The sequence below is a fragment of the Microcebus murinus genome, chromosome X, assembly GCF_040939455.1.
Source record: "Microcebus murinus isolate Inina chromosome X, M.murinus_Inina_mat1.0, whole genome shotgun sequence".
Taxonomy (NCBI): domain Eukaryota; kingdom Metazoa; phylum Chordata; class Mammalia; order Primates; family Cheirogaleidae; genus Microcebus; species Microcebus murinus.
In genome coordinates, this window is record NC_134136.1 from 95,178,490 (window position 1) to 95,198,997 (window position 20,508).

Here is a 20,508-nt window from a genome sequence, read left to right on the forward strand (position 1 = left end):
GCAAGAGCCAGACCCCGTCTCTACTAAAAATAGAAAAAATTATCCAGGCCATGAGTCAAGGAGTGCGGGTGGTGTTTAGAAACTGGAAAAGGTAAGGAAATAGATTCTCCCCTAGAGCTACCAGAAAGAAACACAGCCCCGCCAACACCTTGACGTTAGCCCTATGAGACCCATTTTAGACTTCTGACGTCCAGAATAGACAACCTACAGAATGAGAAAAATATTTACATGCTATATATCCAATAAAGGGCTGATAACTAGAATCTATATAGAACTCAGGAAAATCAGCAAGAAAAAATCAAACAACCCTATCAAAAAGTAGACAAAGGACATGAAGAGAAACTTTTCAAAAGAAGATAGACTAATGGCTAACAAACATGAAAAAATGCTCAACATCTCTAATCATCAGGGAAATGCACAAGATATCTCTTAACTCCACTGAGAATGGCTTTTATCAAAAAGTCTCCAAACAACAAATGTTGATGTGGATGTGAAGAGATAGGAACATTCATACACTGCTGGTGGGAATGCAAACCAGTACAACTTCTACGGAAAGTAGTATGGAGATATCTAAAAGAGCTAAAATAGAACTACCATTTGATCTAGCAATCCCATTACTGGGCATCTACCCAAAGGGAAAAAAGACATTCTATAAAAAAGACATCTGCACTCGAATGTTTATAGTAACACAATTCACAATTGCAAAGATGTGGAAACAACCCGAGTGCCCATCAATGCATGAGTGGATTAATAAGACATGGTCTATGTATACCATGGAGTTCTACTCAGCCACAAAAAACAATGGTGACCTACCACTTCTTGTATTATCCTGGATAGAGCTGGAGCCCATTCTACTAAGTGAAGCATCACAAGAATGGAAAAACAAGCACCACATGTACTCACCACTAAATTGATGCTAATCGATCAACACTTAAGTGCACATATGTAAGTAACATTCATTGGGCAGGTGTGGGGAGAGGAAGGGATGGCTAAATTCACACCTAATGGGTGCAGTGCACACTGTCTGGGGGATGCTGGTAGCTCTGATTCTGGCAGTGCAAAGGCAATATATGTAACCTAAATGTTTGTACCCCTGTAATATTCTGAAATTTTAAAAAAAAGCAGGAGGAGAAAAGTAAACAGTAAAACAGAGCGGGATAGCCAAGTGCTGCCCCAGGGCTTAGAGAGGTATGGGCAGATCTTCAGAAGAGAGATTTGGTGGAAGGGAGAAAATTATCAGAGACTGGAAGGACCTAAGTCTCCGGATTGAAGGGATCCACCAGGAGCTCAGCACAATCAATAAAAAACCCATACCAAAAGACCCATCATTGATAAATTCCAGAATCATCAGAGAAAAAGGAAAAATCCCAAATCTTTCCGAGGTTAAAAAGCAGTTCACATATACAGCGATGAGAGCAAAAGCAATGGAAACATGTTTTTTAAATAGAAATAAAAGGATTTCCAAACTATTCTAGATATTTCTTATAAGTGGAACCATACCAATATCTGGCCTTTTGTGTCTGGCTTCTTTTACTTAGCATAATGCTTGCAAGGTTCTCCCATGTTATATTGTGGCTCAGGACTTCATTCCCTTTTACGGCTGAATGAGATTTCATCATACGGATCTGCCACCTTTTGTTTATGCAGATAGACACTTGGGTTGTTTACACTTTTTGGCTATTATGAATAATGCTGCAATGAACATTGCCATACAAGTATCTGAGTCCCCGTTTTCAATTCTTTTGGGTGTATACCCAGGAGAGGAATTGCTGGGCCATATGGTAATTCTATGTTTAGCTTTTTGAAGAACATCTTGGAAATTTTTCACCACAGTTGTTAAGAGACCATTAAGTTAGCAGCGTTGTGTTCCCTGCAGTCCCTTGCAGAAATTGTCATCAGTGAGAACTCAACATGAAATTCAATTTCTTCTTTACTAAATATTATTTTAAGTATCATTAGACGGGGTTAGAATTTGAGATGAGAATGTACTTTAGAAAATTATCTGTAAAGTTTAATCTAGTTTTCACTATCTTAAAATATGTACAGCACAAACCCCCTAAATTTTAATATAATTCAGGATTTCAAGAAACATTTTTACCCTCTTGGGAATGAGATCCTGTCCCTGTTCTCTATAGTAGATATGTCTGGATGTCATACAAACTTCAAACACAATTTAAACATGTATGTGACTACCTGCAAAGACTGAACATACATATATCTAAGTATAATCTCAACTACCAAATAAATAAAGCTCAGAAAAAAAGACTAATGAAAAATATCAAAATGTTAGTTTACACTAAATATTCATGAACAGTGGGATTACAGATGAATTATTCTGTCTGGCCTCAAACAATCCTCCCACCTCAGCCTCCTGAGTAGCTAAGACTATAGGCACATGCCTGGCTATTTTAAAATTTTTTATAGAAATGGGGTCTTGCTATGTTGCTCAGGCTGGTCTCATACTCCTAGCCTCAAAGGATCCTACTACCTCAGCCTCCCAAAGTGCTGGGATTACAGGCATGAGCCACTGCGCCCAGCCGGATTGACTTTTATTAGCAATTCACAAACCAGGCAGAGTCCAATATGCAAAATAGAAAGGAGCTTCATAAGCTAAACAGAGTGGATGAGTTTCATAGGCAGAAAGGAACAAAGGAAAGCAGGAAAAAGAAACAGCAGATTGATCATTTTGAGGTTACTTTATAGGGATGTAAGCAAAATCTTGTTGGCTTAATAGGATTCATCTCTCTCCTTTTAAAAAAACTATTCAAAAATGTAGGATTTATTAGGTAAAATCTGGTACATAGTATCCATCTATATAAATTGCTATAATGTAAATATAGTAGTTTTTCCACAGGAAAAAAATGAAAATGTATCCTCTAAAATATTTGTAATAGTTTTTTGGTAAGACTATGGGAAATGCTTTAAATTGAAATTTATATTGAGATAATTATAGATTCACATCAGCTATAAGAAATAATGCGGAGAGATCCCGCATATACTTTGCCTAGTTTCCCTCAATGCATCAATTTTTAAAGCCAGAAAAACCAACAGAACAGTGCCTTCTGAGGTTTGTGAAACCAATAGGAAAGAAATGTGATGAGGGGATATTCAACCAGGAATGCCAAGTTTTCTCTCAACCTTTTGCATGTATGTCCACTCTAGTCTATACTGCAATTCTTTATTTTTGTGAATCTCTTCCCCAATAGTGTATGAGGTTCCTCAGAGCAGGAACTTCATCTTATTATGTTTGTCTTCCCAGGGCCAGTGAAGGGCCTAGCACACTGTGGGGGTGGGGGGGAAGGGGTAGAGAGGCATTGGGACTTACCAGAAAAACTTCCCAATTTGTACGCATTTGAGAATTCAAATTCTTTCCAGCCAATAAAAAATGCTATGGATGACCTTTTGTTCAACCTCCATATGAAAATTAGATAGTTCCTAATACACATATTCTACTCAATACTTACTCGTTCATCATTCAACTAATTTTTAATGAGTTCCTGCCTCATGTCAAGTAGGATGCTGGGTACACTGGGGATACCATGGTGAACAAGACAGACATGGTCCTTGTCCTTATTTTATAGTCTAAATCATAAAGCAAGTCTTTCTTTTTAGGCTGAGGAACTAATACGTGGAATGTTTTCTGAATAGGTATTTTGCAGATAACATGTTTTGCATTTTAAGACAGTGCCAAAAGTATTATCCAAATATGCTTACATAATGAATTAGCTGTGGAATGAGTGATATTAAATTGGCCACCTTACCCTTAAGTGCTGTGATAAATAAAATAGTGCTAGAGACTAAATGCCATGTACCAAGTTACATTTCTATGTCTGATGTGCATTTTCCCTATTAGACTGTACCATAAAGGCAGGGTCCATGTGTATTGTCCTCTTGTTCATTGCTGTAATTTTAGTACAGACAGTTTCTGTGCAATACATAGCTGTCAATCAAATGATTAAATATTCAAGGCCCATAACTGTCCCCTAGAATATAGAAATAAATAAAATCAATTATTTCAAAATGTAAGACAGATTTGATAAGTACATAACACAATACAAAGTTGCCATGTTATCTGTGCACCCACTTCTTTCTTACAGTAAGCGGAATGTTCCCTGACTTACAGAGATGGTACACAGCATGAGGCAGGCCATCTCCTAAAGTTATTACTTCACTAGCAATGATTCAAGTGTACTTGCTCCCCTTACCACTGATCCACTTAAGGAAAAGGCTGCCCCATCTTTTAAAGATATGTAAAAGAAAACTGAATGTTTATAGTAAGAGTTTTCATAATCTAGTCATGAAATACCAAGTTCTTATTGAGCTTCATATTTTGATTTAGAAAGCTCTCATGTCTAACCTCTGCTCAAATAAAAAAAAAGAAAAAAAAAAAGAAAAAAAATAGAAAGCTCTGTCTTTGTAAGTGCAGAACTGTGCTTTAAACATCAGTAGGTCCTACCCGAGGCTGTGAGTCTCATATGAAATTAAAATAATGTTCCCACAAACTGGCAAGTAACTTCTTTAAGCAGAAAGAGCAACAATGTTTTATTGTATTACAAATAAACATTTCACAAAATTGTAATTGGGAATGTATATGTACTGTTAAGCATGACACAGAAAACATGAAGAAAAAAGGTATTGGGACCTAAAAATTTCACTTAAAATCCCATCGGTTTTATCTTACACATAGCAGGTATGCAATACGTATCAACTGAACTGAAAATAAACATTCTAGAAGATATGCTTGCAAAATGTGTAATGCTATAGTAGTAAAGTACAATTTTAAAATGTGAGATTTTGTCTGTCAGATTTTTAAAAAGCCTTTAAAAATATGATATGCACAAGCTTGCCCTGAGGGAAAAATAAGATGGACTATAGATTACAAAATCTTTACATATTTTCCACAATAGCATTTTGAAATTGGAAAAGAGCAAATAGCATGGAAAAAACTGGATGAACATATTACTAAAAATTCAGTGCACTCACAACTACCTGATGGAAAATTTGAAGCACCTTTTCTCTTGCCTTCTTATATTATAATATGAAATGTATGAATTATATAGGCCTTGATCTTCAGAAACTTAAGAAAACTTCAAGTTGTAAGCCAAAATGTCATCAGAAAAAGAAAAATCCGGTATAAAATTTGCTACTGTAAGGCCACTGTTTAAAGTTCTTTCATGTACAGACACTATACAATTTGGATACTTTTGTTTTTGTTTTTATTACATAAGCAAAACTTTCAACATATAAATGTCTGAATATAACTTGGTTAAGTTCTCTTTATGAAACCATGCTCAGAGAAAAACGCATCAACAAATAATGCCCTTCAAGTGATTCTTGTGAGAGTTTTTGCAAAAGAAACCATACTTAATACAACTTTTAGATTGAATACTGTAATTTAAAAACAATTGTTAAGTATAAAAGAATTGCAGCATTCCACTACTAAAAAATAAAGTTATTTTATCAAGAAAGTTACAGTATTAGTGCCTTAGTGCCACTTCTAACTCCTGACAAAAAGAGATGATCCCAAATTTTCTTCTGTAGTGTTGTTTCCATTTGTAACATTTCCAGATTAGATTTCTGTGGCAACATTTTTATATTCCTATTGAGAGAAAACAAGAGAAATAAAGACTTCAAAAGAAGTGTCAATTATAACATCTGAACTAGAGTTTTGTTTACACTGCAATTTTCAAAATATTTTAATTTACATAATACTACTTGCACCCTGAGATCCCCATAAAGCTATGTAGAATCTCAAAGACGCATACTAACAACAGAACACATCAAAGCAGATATCAAATGATAAGTCAATAGGACAAAGAAAACATGGCACTAGATAACACTGGTATTAGTAAATTGATGAAAACAGAATTCTGCTATTTGGGTGAGTTTCAGTGGGATATCCCTGGCATAAAACCAAGACTCTTAAACCTTAGTCTCTCAAGAACAGAGCCTGACACTACACACACACACACTTTGAACTAGTATTTTATCTTTTCTATCATATAGTATCTCTAATTCTAAAACTATATGGACTCTTCTCATTTGACTGATAACTGCAGAGGAAGCTATTGGAGGTGGGGAATCTTTCTTGCTTTTTGGATGGTTACCTACAACATAAAAATATGTAAGCCCTCAATAAATATGGGAAAAATAATTCACAAGAACAATAAGACTTTGATTAAAGAGTAATGAAAGTGGATTCTATATTGTGCTACTATGCAAAATTTTAAATAACTAACCACAAACTGGACATAAGACCATGCAACTAATAAAAGAGCAAACATGGTAAAATGGCATGTTTTTTAGGGATATTAAAAATAAAAATTTATTAATACATATATCCTTACCTTTTACTAGGATCTTACATTATTAAAACTGAAAGAAATTTAAGAGTTGATTTATTTTTTGGCATTTATATTAGTATGGAAACTTTTAATTCCAAATAAAAACAGTGCTGATAGAAAATTCTTATTCTTTCTATTTTGGTTAATGAGATGTTCAAAATACATGCATATATATTTTTGTCAACATCATTCCTTTAAATAGAGTTAGACTTCATTGTATCCTATTTAATTTACTCATTATACAATATAAAAATCATATAAGATTACCTTCAAATAAAATATCTGTTACCTACTTACAACCTTAAAAGGAAATTCTGTCATAATTCTAAAATAAATTTCAACTGAAATATCTTATTTATAAAAACATGCGATTATTTTGAATGACATTCACCCTTGACATAGCTTCTTTTATAAGATCTCTCAAATAGATTCCTCCATCCTTCCCGTGATTTAAAAGAATGCTGAACTAGACATATAAGCACTTCTCATCTAGGTTTTCATAACTTGACATCTGGGTCCCTGCAAATGTTCCCTATTGGTCTTCTGCACCTCATCTCTCCTCCCAGAACCTGCCCATCCACTGCTAACTAAGTGACCATCCTAACGTCCTACTTTCTTCTTTTCAGTCTAGGAAGATATCCTACTGCTACCACAAATCCTAAATATTCTCCCCAGCTTTCAAGGCCCTCTATAATTTGCACATCCCCCTTTCCCCAGCCTTATATCCTATTGTCAAACATGGAGCTTTGTACCCAGGCCTCAGCTCACAGCCTACCTCCTCTGTGAAGAGCATATCAATCAAAGTACCTAACATATATCCACTGCCCACTCCTCCCACATTGATCTTCACCTCCCTTTAAGCATTGGCCATCTGTGAAATTAAGCTCTTCAAAAATACGGTTGTGCAGTAAAGAGTTACCATAACAGGCCTGACTGCTGTCCTTCAAAAGGCCCACTTACAAGGCTGGCCCTTGGCCGGCATCTGGGGATGTGGATTTCAGAAGGGTTCCCACTATTAACTGATGAGTGCTGAAACTGTTTGTGTAAATAATATGGTTTATGCTGAACACTTGCTTTCCTTTGGGGAGTCTGGAATTTGGGTGTGTGCCTGGCAGGGGATGCCTATGTCATCAGCCCCCAGTAAAATCCTCGGGTACTGAGTCTCTAGTGAGCTTCCCAGGCTGGCAACATTTCATGTGTTGTCACAACTCGTTGCTGGGGGAATTAAGCACGTCCTGTGTGATTCCACTGGGAGAGGACTCTTGGAAATTTGCACCTGGCTTCCTCCAGCCTTTGCCCCACGTGCCTTTCCCTTTTGCTGACTTTGCTCTGTCCCCTTTTACTGTAATAAATCATAGCCATGAGTACAGCTGTAGCCAGAGTCCTCTGAGTCCTCCTGGTGAATCATGAAACCTTGGAGGTGGTCTTGGGGACCCCTGACACAATGGTCTTTGTTTGCCAGCTTTTTAGAGCATATGATAGACATGTGTGAGTGTGTGTATATATGTATATGATTAGATTCGATTCCATTCAATGAGCATTTTCTAAAGACTACCTATATGAAAGGCAACAAGGGAAGATATAAGACTAATGAGGTACCCCCTACCCTCCAGAATTTGATAATCTGTTTGGGGAAATAGGAAGGTAAACAACAATAATTGGAGACCAAATGAAACAAGAGTTAAGAAGGGGCTTTGGTAAGGCTTTACAGTGAGGGTTTTGTAAGGAAAGTAGGGTTTAATAAGAAAAGAATATGGCTCAGGAGGCTGTTTCTGGCCATGAGAACAGTAGGAACAAGGGTACAAATACATGAAAATATATATTATGCTCCCCAAAGCAGAGGGCCCACAGGGAAATGTAGGTAGAAATGTAGCTTAGGACTTGACCTGGCTATCAAGTTTGGTCTCTTTGTTTTGTAGGCAATAGATACTTGGAAGGTGTTTGTGCAAAAGTAGTATGATACACTCCGTGTTTTGGAACAATGATTGTGCTAGTAGTAAAGAGACTGAATAAGCAAATCACAGGAGGCAAGGATATAAGTTAGAAGGTTCCAAAGCTTCCAAAAACAGACCAGGGATACATAAAAATGTAGAATATTTTAATAGTGAAGGCGGCATTTCCAATTAGCAGGGAGAGGACAAATTATTGAATGAATGGTATTAGAAAAACTATCTATTGGGGAAAAATTAGATCTTTCACATTATATCATAAATGCTAAATGGATTAAATATTTATATGTTATAATTTAACCATAAAACCTCTTGAAGGAAACACAGTAAAGAATTTTTTCAGTATAAGCATGGTATGAAATCTAGAAGCCATATGAGACAAATTTAATAAATTCATGAACATCTAAAAGTCCTATAATGTAAAAGCCAGCATAAACAGCTGACAAACATAAAATGAACACCAGCAAAGTGTACAACAGGTTAATATCCTCAGTATATCAAGTGCTCCTACAAATCAATACAAATAAGTACCATCCCCCAAAAGAAACATGGGCAAAGTGTAGAAATAAGGAGATTAAAGAAAGAAATTCAAGTGGCCAATGAACACATTAAAAAGATGCTCACACCATTAATAATCAAAGAAATCAAAAATCAAAGAAATCAAATCACCATTAATAATCACCATTAATAATCAATGAGAGCTACATTTTGCTATCAGACTGACAACAAAAAGTAAAGACTGAGAACATGTAGTGCTGCCTAGGGTGTAGGTAAACAGGTCCTTTCGGGTACTGCTGGTGAGAGTATAAATAAGCAAAAGGGGCAACACGGCAAGGTACCAAAATGTCAATGTGCCCAAGTGGAATTGGGATATGCATACCTTTAGAGGTATACAAAGACTTTCCAATGAGTATGTAGGTACAGATAGTTTTAAGGAATTAATTTCCTGATCTTCAAATTTCCAATGTACACTTTCCAAATTTATGCTGCCTGCACAATTGGTTAAGGCTGGTTCCCCACATCCCCACCTTACACAAGAATGATCATCGTCCCATCCCAAATCTTACTATTTTATATTACCTGGGGATCCCCCAAAAAGGGGCAATTTGAAATACTGAGTGTCAAGAAAGTGAACTAGTCCTAACAACTACTAATAAACAGTATGCTTCTGCAAGTCAGTTGGTTTCAATTCTTTGCCCTTGTTTAATAAAATTTAAGGAGTACAAAATCAAGTTGTTGGTGATAGAACATTCAAAATACTTTTTGATGATATTTCACTAAGTGATTTTTTTGGCCTATAATTCAGAGTGAGTCCAAAGAATCGACTGGCATTGCTATAATAGAAGTCCTTTCATTCCCATCTATATAACCACATAAACAAGGTTTCTCAGCACTTACATCTATAAAAAGAAAAAATAGAATTAGAATAGATACTTGAACACTGTATTATTCTACCAGCAATAATATTTATCCATGAATACATGAACTAATTGAAAAAAGAAATGCATTTGCAATAAAACTTCTTTTGTCTAATCAACACTTAACAAAATTTGTAATATAGTTAGGATATTTTGATCAAATGTAATATTAACTCAATTCTGAGGAAATATTTAACATCCAATAGTCACAGAAATCTAATAACATTACATGCCAGATTAGGTTTGGTGATCCATAAAATATTGGAAGATAAAATTCTATGAGGGAAGTAGAATAAAGTCCAAATTCAAGGCAAAAAAGGAATAACGTAAAATTTCTCACTGTTAAAAAAATTTGTGTATTTTTTATATGGATGAGGTTAGTTATCAAATTCCTATAGTATGAAGGTTTCACTAAAGGAATTTAAAAGAATTATGTAACAGTTTTATTTAAGACTGTGTTTATAAGATGCTAGAAATTATATCCTTTATGATAACTTATGATAAAAAATATTAGATAACCTAAAAATGTGCAAGGAGGTGGATAATATTGTGAAATTTTACAGTATGTGAGCAAAAGGTTTAAAGAGCACTAAAAAAATACATCTATAGAGTGGAATAATATGTAGTTGTTAAAATAAAATTAAATGGAATAATGAATGATAGAAATAAGAAGACTTGGAATGGCTGAAGTTGTAATGAGAACTGGGAGGATTAGGAGGACAAGTTTCTAGCTTTGCTTGGCTAGCTGCGATGAACCTAGAGGGGAAATGAGTGGTCTGGGAAGGAGAGCAAGTTTGATACAATTTTTAACAGCTTTACTGAGATGTAATTCACATACTATAGAGTTCACCCATTTGAAAGTATACAATTCAGTAGCTTTTTAGTGTATTCACAGAGTTGTGCAACCATCAATCACCACAATCAGTTTTAGAATATTTTCTCACCCCAAAAAGAAATGCCATACTCATTAGCAACGACCCCATAGCCTCCCTTCCCAATTTTCCCCTACCCATCCCCCAGTCCCTGCCAACCACTAATCTATCTGTTTCTATGGCTTTGCCTGTTCTGGGCATTTCATAGAAATGTAATCATATGTGATCATTTGTGTCTGGCTTCTGTCACTTAGCATTTTACTTTTAAGGGTCGTCCATGCTGTAGCATGTTTCAGTGCAAGTTTGATATTAAACATGCTGAATTTGAGGTGCTTTTAGGACATCTATGTGCAGATGTCTGGGAGGCAGCTGAAAATCTGGTGGTCTGGAGAGTAGTCAGGGCTTAAGACATCAACAGTAGTGATGGCTGAAATTCTGGGAAGAGATAAGGCCAATTAAGACAAATAGGAGGAATAAGAAGGGAGAATAATGAGTATCACACTAGAAAATGCTTACATTTGTAAAGAATACATGGTGGAAGAGAAACCACCAAATGCGACAGAGAAGTCAGAGAGGTAGGTGGTGAAACTGGAGGCTCTGGATCATAAGTGCTCGAAGGTGATGATGCTTTTCACACACTTCTTTTGCACCCTGGCACACTTCAGCTCGAGGGACGTGGCAAGTGTATAATAGATTCCTGTTGATTCAGCTGATCTTGGTTCTTGTTCTACCTTTGTACTCCACAACTTTCAAGGTTTCTTTCAACCCCAAAAGCCATGAATCCCAGTGTCTAATTTCCTTCCCACATTGTCTTTATGCCCTCTCCTCTCTTATGCTATTTTTCCCATTTAAAATATAATTCTGTAGAAATTAATTTTATGTCATATTTATGCTGCATTTTCAAATACTAACATGGCTAATTCATATAAAATCAAGCCACAGCTAAAAGAGTACATAATTTAAATTATCAAGAAACTTTTTATTAACATTAAGAGTTGGCACAATGGAATCAACCCCAGTTTCTATCAATGGATAAATGGATAAAGAAAATGTGGTATACATACACAAATGGAATACTATTCAGCCTTAAAAAGAAGGAAACACTGTCATTTGTGACAACATGGGTGAACCTGGAGGACATTTTGTTAAGAGAAATAAGCCAGGCACAGAAAGACAAAGCAATATAATCTCATCTGTATGTGGAATCTAAAAACAGCTTAATTCATAGAAACAGAGAGTAAAATGGTGGTTACCAGAGCCTGGGGAAACTGGGGAGAAGTTGACCAAAGCATTAACACAAAATTTCAGTTAGACAGGAGAAATAAGTTCAAGAGATGTATTGTATGTCACGGTGACTATACTTAATGACAATATATTGTATACTTGAATATTGCTAAGAGAATAGATTTCAAATGTTCTCACCACAAAAAAATTATGTGAGGTAATGCATATGTTAAATAGCTTAACTTAGCCATTCTACAATGTATACATATATTGAAACATCATGTTGAACACCATAAATATATATAAATGTACTCAATTAAAAAACATAAATTAAAGAGTTAGCATATAGTAGTGATGATTGCATAGCATTGTGAATGTAATTAATGTCACTGAATTGTATACTAAAAAATGGTTAAAATGACAAATTTTATCTTATACATATTTTACTACAATAAAAAAATACAAATGGGAAAAAAAGGAAGAGTTAGTGTATTTTGCAATTATGTACCTTTTGTCTATAGTCAGTTCAATATTTTTTGGCACTTAGCTAATTACATAAGACTAAAATATATCAGTTAAAAGCCTTTACCTAAATTTCCATTTCAAAGATTAACCATACAACAGAAATTCTAAAGTAAAAAGTTGAAATAGCTGGTATATTAAAAATATTTGAGGTATAATAGCTAAAAGCATTTTAAGATTAGTCTCACCACTCTATTACCATTATCCCTTGAAGTTTTTATTCAACTACCATGCAATAAGAGCATTTTTTAAATTGAAGGTGTTCCTTACATAAAAATTAAATGAAAAACCCAATGTATCTAATGAACATAGATAATTTAGTAGTTCAAAAGTCACTCAACGTTTTTAAATGATCATAATTCAACTAACCTTTTTTTTCCTCAGTAATCTTTCTCTGAATTTATTAGTGATAAATCCCCTTGGACCAGCAAACCGTAAACGCTGATATTTAGCCTGGATGTACAAGCTCTTCTGTACTAGGCCTGATTTATAATGGGGCTGGAATCTCCCACCTCTAAAGTTGCTCTGTAAAGGAAAAAAATAATTAAATTTAAAACTACAGCTTCTAAGTTTACTTTATTAGTATAACAAATTAGTATAACAGATGGAAAAATGTTTGGTACTTAGAGCTGCCCTTGATTCTAGGCATTTTAGATATCAAAAGGAAAGGAATTAATAATGGTAATTAAGCACATTTTCCCCAAACTAGCTTCCTAGCTTATTTTATATACTAATATATATATTTAAAATCTCTGGCCGGGCGCGGTGGCTCACGCCTGTAATCCTAGCACTTTGGGAGGCCGAGGCGGGCGGATTGCTCAAGGTCAGGAGTTCGAAACCAGCCTGAGCGAGACCCCGTCTCTACCAAAAATAGAAATAAATTAATTGACCAACTAAAAATATATATACAAAAAAAAAATTAGCCGGGCATGGTGGCGCATGCCTGTAGTCCCAGCTACTCGGGAGGCTGAGGCAGTAGGATCGCTGAGCCCCGGAGATTGAGGTTGCTGTGAGCCAGGCTGACGCCACGGCACTCACTCTAGCCTGGGCAACAAAGTGAGACTCTGTCTCAAAAAAAAAAAAAAAAAAAAAAATCTCTATCCTATCATACATCAAATTTTTAAAACTGTTAAAAGAACCTGAAATTAATTAATTAATTAAATTAATTAATTGCTCGAGGTCAAGAATTCGAAACCAGCCTGAGCAAGAACGAGACCCTGTCTCTACTATAAATAGAAAGAAATTAACTGGCCAACTAATATATAGAAAAAGTTAGCCGGGCATGGTGGCGCATGTCTGTAGTCCCAGCTATTTGTTGAGGCAGAAGGATTGCTTGAGCCCAGGAGTTTGAGGTTGCTGTGAGCTAGGCTGACGCCACGGCACTCACTCTAGTCTGGGCAACAAAGCGAGACTCTGTCTCAAAACAAAAAACAAAAAAAACAAAACAAAAATGCCAAACTATTGAGACAAAAAAACATTTCAGTGACATATGGCTTAAAAAGAAGAAGGAGGAAAAAAGATATATGAAGCCATATGAAGAGAAACCCTGGGCAAAATTAAAATTAAACTTTTAACAAGACCAGCTCAGCATAAGTTGAATACTGGGAAATCTAATTCCAAGAAATTGGGAGAAGCTATGGTAGAAAAGGAAAGACTCTGGTGAACTTGACATGCTCTCTCAGGTGGAATTATAGTTAACTGCAAAATTGTTCTGAACTTATTTAATGAAATTCACACCTGATACTAAATGCAAGATACAAAGATTAAATAGACCCATCCCTTTTCCTTCAGGGGCCAACAACTTAGTCCAGACGCTGGGTCTGCACACCTGACAGGCAGCTAGTCTTTCTGACTATGCCAACAGTCATCTCATCTTCACCAAGATTCAAGAAAAGGGCTCTTTAAGCTTGAAGAGCATAAAAGAATATTTATTTTTAATGGCACAAGCATGGAGTCTTATTCTTCCATCTCCTCTTACCACTCAAGAGTTAAGGACTCAATCAGTGTTCATTTATTGGGCAGTGACAAGGGTCAGAATAAAAGTTGCAAATTCTATACCTTCAAAATAGCAGCCACTGCATATTGAACCCAAATGTGCTCTTTTTTAAATAAAATCATAATTCTACTCAGAAGACTAGTATATATCAGAAATAAATTTTATTATCTGCTATTTTTTTCAACTTCTCAATTTTCTCAAGCAAATGCTCACAGTAAAAAGGAAAATACAATCTAGTTATATGTAAATATTTGATCACAAAGTTGCACAGAGAGAGTTTTGTTTTTAAACCAAATTCTTTCTTTGTTCTGAATAAAAAACATCCCTGAGTTGCATTCCAACAACTATGTGACCAGGGTCCAATCAAATGGAATAAAGTTAATAGTGGCCCCTTTTCAAATGTTTTCAGGAAAGAGTTTAGTATTTGTAAACTATTAAAGCTAAAATTATAAAAACAAGATAAAATTATAAAAACAAAAACACATTTAGTTAATAGAAAGTCAAGGTCTGAATAAACCTATATACCCCTATACAGATATCAAACAGGCAAGATTCCCTCAACATGTTTGTGAAGAGCTAAACAATAACTCCCCTTATTAGATTGTAAGATTACAAACACTATTAGCCTCTAAGGAAGTCAATAAAATTGTTCACAAACACTATAATGGCTGCATTAAATAAAAGCTTTCTTCAAACACTGCTTGTTTCCCCTCCGATAATGAACTTCAGATTAACCAGAAACTAAGCCAATGCCAGAAGGAAAAGAGATTGGGACTTGTCAGGTGAGTTGCTGTTGCTGGAGCTGCTGCTTTTATATTTTTTTTTTCCTAATTCCTGGTTAAGTTCACATTTTTTTTATGCTTAAAAATTTTTTTTTTCTGGGCCGGGCGCTGTGGCTCACGCCTGTAATCCTAGCTCTTGGGAGGCCGAGGCGGGCGGATTGCTCAAGGTCAGGAGTTCCAAACCAGCCTGAGCAAGAGCGAGACCCCGTCTCTACTATAAATAGAAAGAAATCAATTGGCCAACTGATATATATATATATAAAATTAGCCGGGCATGGTGGCGCATGCCTGTAGTCCCAGCTACTCGGGAGGCTGAGGCAGAAGGATCACTCGAGCCCAGGAGTTTGAGGTTGCTGTGAGCTAGGCTGACGCCACGGCACTCACTCTAGCCTGGACAACAAAGCGAGACTCTGTCTCAAAAAAAAAAAAAAAAAAAAAAAATTTTTCTGGCTGGGCACGGTGGCTCACGCCTGTAATCCTAGCACTCTGGGAGGCCGAGGCAGGCGGATTGCTCGAGGTCAGGAGTTCAAAACCAGCCTGAGCAAGAGCGAGACCCCGTCTCTACTATAAATAGAAAGAAATTAATTGGCCAACTAATATATATATATATATAAAATTAGCCGGGCATGGTGGCACATGCCTGTAGTCCTAGCTACTCGGGAGGCTGAGGCAGAAGGATTACTTGAGCCCAGGAGTTTGAGGTTGCTGTGAGCTAGGCTGACACCACGGCACTCACTATAGCCTGGGCAACAAGTGAGACTCTGTCTCAAAAAAAAAAAAAATTTTTTTTTCTGCTTCTTTTTAAAAAAAGGAGACAGCTGTAAAGTTATGAAAGGGGAGAACATTAAAAATATTAAGCTGCTAATTTAATAAAAGCCATAATGTGTATGATACGGAATTATGGCTTTAAAACTACAGCCTAATTAATATCTAGACATCTAAATAGAACACATACAATGCTTAGGTTCTATAATAATTTTCAAAGATTTGGCCATAGGAATGAATTTTAATCTATTTGAAATTTAGTGTTTGATTTATTTATTTATTTTTTAAATTTTTTTTTATTTTGGCATATTATGGGGGTACAGATTTTAAGGTTTCAATAAATGCCCATTTCCCCCCCTTGATTTATTTTATTTAAGTTCCATCCTCAGAGTATTTAATAACAGGAAACTGACCATGGGCAATATTGGGAAAATGAATGTACAAATGGTGTATTACAATGGAGTAGTTATAAAAACTAAGTAGATTCCTCTTTCACACATTTTAGAGATGGGTGTGTCATACATAATGAAGCATATATGTTTACAAGAAAGTATTTATGCTAGGTCTATTTTTCAATTATTGTCATAAGACTACAGAAAATTTCAGGTGAAACAGAATTACAATGAAACACCATAATTTTGTCAAGACTATCTGCACAAATTTGATACATCAGAGCTAATTTTCAGATTGACATGGTCCAGTTCTATATATCCAATAAGGTGATTACTATCTGGCTTTGAATGAGTTCATTTCATGTAAAAAGTAAATGCTAACAAAATATTTCCTTTTCTTAGGAATAATAATTTCTTCCCACTACTTTCCTATAAAGAATTGTACACTTGTATGTAATCATATAACATTACACAACTTTAAATGACTGGTTAGGAGGAAAATTAATTCATATATTTTGAAAAAACATTTCTAAGAATTAAAGAACCCTTCCTTAAGGAAAAAGGGTAACGGGAGATAAATCTTATGATGATCTTAGAAAAATACTATAATCAACTATATCTGCCAATGAGAAGAACAACATATAGGAAGCAGTTAGATCTGAAAGCTCATATACACTGTCTATAAGTTATATAGGCACCAAATTTTCACCTGATTTGATGCCTCATTACTCAAGAGATCAAAAGGTGGTATAAAACAGGTTTATGTATTCTGTGACCATAGTTATTTTTGAAAACTTCATGTCACATGTTTTTAGGTATACAAATCTATCATTGGCTAAAAATGTAATTTATGCAATACTTACAAATTATATTACTCCCAGTAAATAAAACCCTTCAACATCTATAAATTTTGACTCTTGAGAAGCCAAGCATTAACAGAAGATCACTCAAGTACCCTTCTAGTCTATGGTTTTGGGATAGCATATACCACTTTCCTGCTCATACTAACTTCTTCCTAATGAGCTAACTATTCTATCAAGCCTTCCTGCTACTTTCACACAAAAACTCAAACTCTTTCCTTTTGGGGGTGGAGGGAAGAGACAATATAGAGTGAAAAATATGAATAAAGTACCATCATAAGCAAGAAATTTAGTCAAAATGGATTTTAAATGCACTTCAACTTTTGAGAGGAAAGAAAGAAATACAATACTTTGTACTATAATTCTTACTCCGTATGTTTAGGGAATGAGGTGTTCTGGATAATCAAACATGTTGGTTGATGAAAAACTATCATTTACATCAGATATACATGCACAAATAATTAGAATGTGATAAAATATGCTTTAACAAAGTTTTCTGGACCAGAATCTTTCTCTGATGATCCAGAAGATCTCTGAGGGTTACATGTCTATGGGCAGTAGTTTTTCAATCTACTGAGTCCTGGAGAAAGCACTATAGCTCTGCACTTCCATCTTAGAGGTACACATGCTGGCTTAAAAGGAGGGGTCTAGAACCTTGCCTGCCTCCCCACCTAGAGCCACTCCACCTGTATCTGTTTTTTGTATTTTTGTTTCCATGTAATATTTGAAAAAGGGTTTCACTGGTAAAAAAAAAATTGAAAATCAAGTCCCAAGGAAAGGGCCACCATTAAACTGATTACAGTTCATTATAAATGTCCAGAAATACCAGTTTATAGCTACTATTTGAAAGCATATCATAAATCAGCTTCTAATTTACTAACTCTTAGAACATTATGTTCAGAGCATAAAACCAAAGCCGGATTTAAATGGAAAACAACACCTAATATCATAAAAGGTCTTTTAAAGCCGCTTGTGTTTTGATGGTTTCCCTCAACTCCAAATAATTTATGAGTAATGATATCTTTTCTCTGCATAGTATAATTCTGCATGAAAAAAGTATTAGTATGGGTTAATATAGCTTAAAATTTATCTTAAAAGCTTGTTTCATCATTTAAAAAAGACGTGTTTTAGATGTATAGGATTAAGAACACAAAGCAGGGAGCAGGGAGCTTAGCTGTAAGAACACACACATCTCCCTTCGAGTGTGGGCAGGACCTAGTAACTTGCTTCTTTCAAAAAAAATATGATAAAGCGATGGATATTACTCCACAAGTTAGGTAGGTTACAGACTCTGGCTTTCATCTTTCTAGCCATTGTTTTCTCTCGTGGAAGCCAGCTGCCATTCTGTGTGCTGCCCTATAAAAAGGTAAATCTTTAAGACAGAAAGTAGAGCAGTGGTTGGCTGGGGGTGGGAACACTGAAATAGACATGAGGACTCTTACTGGGTATTGAAAATATTCTAAAACTGGACTATGGTGATGGTTACACATTTTGGTAAAGTTACTAAAAATCATTAAATTGTATACCTAAAATGGGTGAATTTTATGGTATGTAAATTATACTCTAATAAAGTTGCTCAAAAAATCTTAAAGCTTATACTATAATAAATCCATTAAATCCTACTACATTAAGAGAGAGATGACCATGTCTTTTGTCATGATAACTTTAAGTCGCAACAGAATCTTATAACATATACTTAATGAACACTCACAAACATTAGGAAAAATATTGGTGATCCCTGTACCTATCAATATACTTGGGAAGAATGTATAACAGTGAAAATTTTGGCATTGTAAACTTACCATGTAAGGTTTCTGAATAAATTTTCTGGAATTTGATTTTATAAAATATGTAGGTTTTTGGAATCCATCAGTATGAATGTTCACCTTTGAAAAATTAGAACGCTGATCATTCCTAATAAAATGAAAGAGAAAATAAGAATCTGTTATTAGTTTACCTGTTTCTAACAAATAAATAAGAAAAGTAAAAAAGCCCCTTCAGAAACAATTAAAGAAGCACAATAGTAAAATATCAATGATCTATCACTACTAAAATTACAAATGATAGTTATCAGGCTAAAACCCTCATTTTTCAACAAACATCATTTAGCTAAGTTGGAAGGTAGCAATGGGGGAAAACAATATTCCTTGAACCATGGTTCTCAATCTGGGATCCAAGGACAGGATTCCTGGGGGCTTCCCCCTGAAAGCACACATGAAATGTTTTCTGAGAAAAGAGAATCACTGCTCTAGAACCTTTGGCCATACTACTGCCTCCAGCCCCCAGACGTACTGGTGGAAACACCAATGACTCATGTCACCACTGTTATAGTTGTTGTTTATGACTTTTTTCACCTGGTAATCTGTTGTTGTAAATATACTGCCAAACTTTTGCAATGGCATACGTAAAGTATAAACCTTCCATCTGAAACATCGTACCAAATCAGCAAGAAGTAGATCCATGACTACGTTGCCTCTCCTCCCATAGATATGGAAGGGTAAAACTGACAGGGGTTCATATGTAACAGGGAAGTCACCCCTCCTCCCATAGATATGGAAGGGAAACATTGACAGTGGGGAATATGTAACATAGGGAATGGCTTGCAAAAAGGGCAAAAATATTTTCTGTCTCTCCCCCTACTCCTTTATGAGAACTAAAACCTGCATCCCTGTCTCAGGCCAGTGGTTGAGAAGGGCAGGGTAACATCTTTTATTCTTTGTGCTACAGGAGATGGCTCAGCCCCAAAGAGAGGTCCTGGGTGAAGGTTAAGGAATTGTCTTCAGTTGAACAGCAATTGCTTGAAGCTGAGAACCCACCCTTTAAAAACTCTGTATTTCTGCTTATTATTGGGAGGATGGCATTATAGACAGGAATTTCCATTCTCCTCCTTTGCCAGCAAAGTAATAAAGTCCTCTTTCCTTTGCCTCAAAAAAAAAAAACAACAAAAAAAAAAAACACGAAGTATGTGATTAGCTCAGGGTCCCTTCACTGGCAGAGCCAAAAGGCCCCGATACTGCAGGGGTATAATAGCAAAGGACAGGCTCCCTTCTCCTGTCATTGTGAGGTCCTGGGGCCAAGAAAGGCTCCTCCTAGGTAGCTTTATCTGGAAGGGAGGTCTCCTTGGGCTCTTCCTCTGATTCAAAGCCTCATTCCACAACTCTTGTGCATTCCTCTCCTTTTCACATCCCACATCTCCCCACGATGCCCCTCAGATCCTTCCTGTGTCTTCTGCAGGCCCTGCTCCATGGTGAACAAACTGCTCACTACCTCGGCTCTATTTCAGTCCCTCCCATGGATTCTCCACTGGCATTGGGATAAAATTCGTACTCCTCACCACAACCCCTCAAGGCTCTTCATGCTCTGGTCCTGGCTACCTTGCTCCAA

At 35.8% G+C, this 20,508-nt stretch overlaps 1 protein-coding gene across 6 annotated transcripts in view; it reads right to left on the reverse strand.

Annotated features, from left to right (window-relative positions):
* Positions 1-4,510: 4,510 nt before the first annotated feature.
* BCLAF3 (BCLAF1 and THRAP3 family member 3) overlaps positions 4,511-20,508 on the reverse strand; it is a 54,075-nt gene continuing 38,077 nt past the window's right edge. For 4 of the 6 annotated variants that reach the window (XM_012784656.3, XM_012784659.3, XM_012784655.3 and 1 more), the window contains 3 exons: positions 18,927-19,038; positions 12,699-12,854; positions 4,511-5,599 (listed from right to left, as the gene is read on the reverse strand). In XM_012784656.3, coding sequence (XP_012640110.1) covers positions 5,570-5,599; positions 12,699-12,854; positions 18,927-19,038 — 298 coding nt within the window. In that variant the 3' untranslated portion in view covers positions 4,511-5,569. Of the gene's footprint in view, positions 5,600-8,992; positions 9,694-12,698; positions 12,855-18,926; positions 19,039-20,508 lie in introns of those variants that run through there. The other 2 variants (XM_012784657.3, XM_075999554.1) reach the window with 2 other exon arrangements.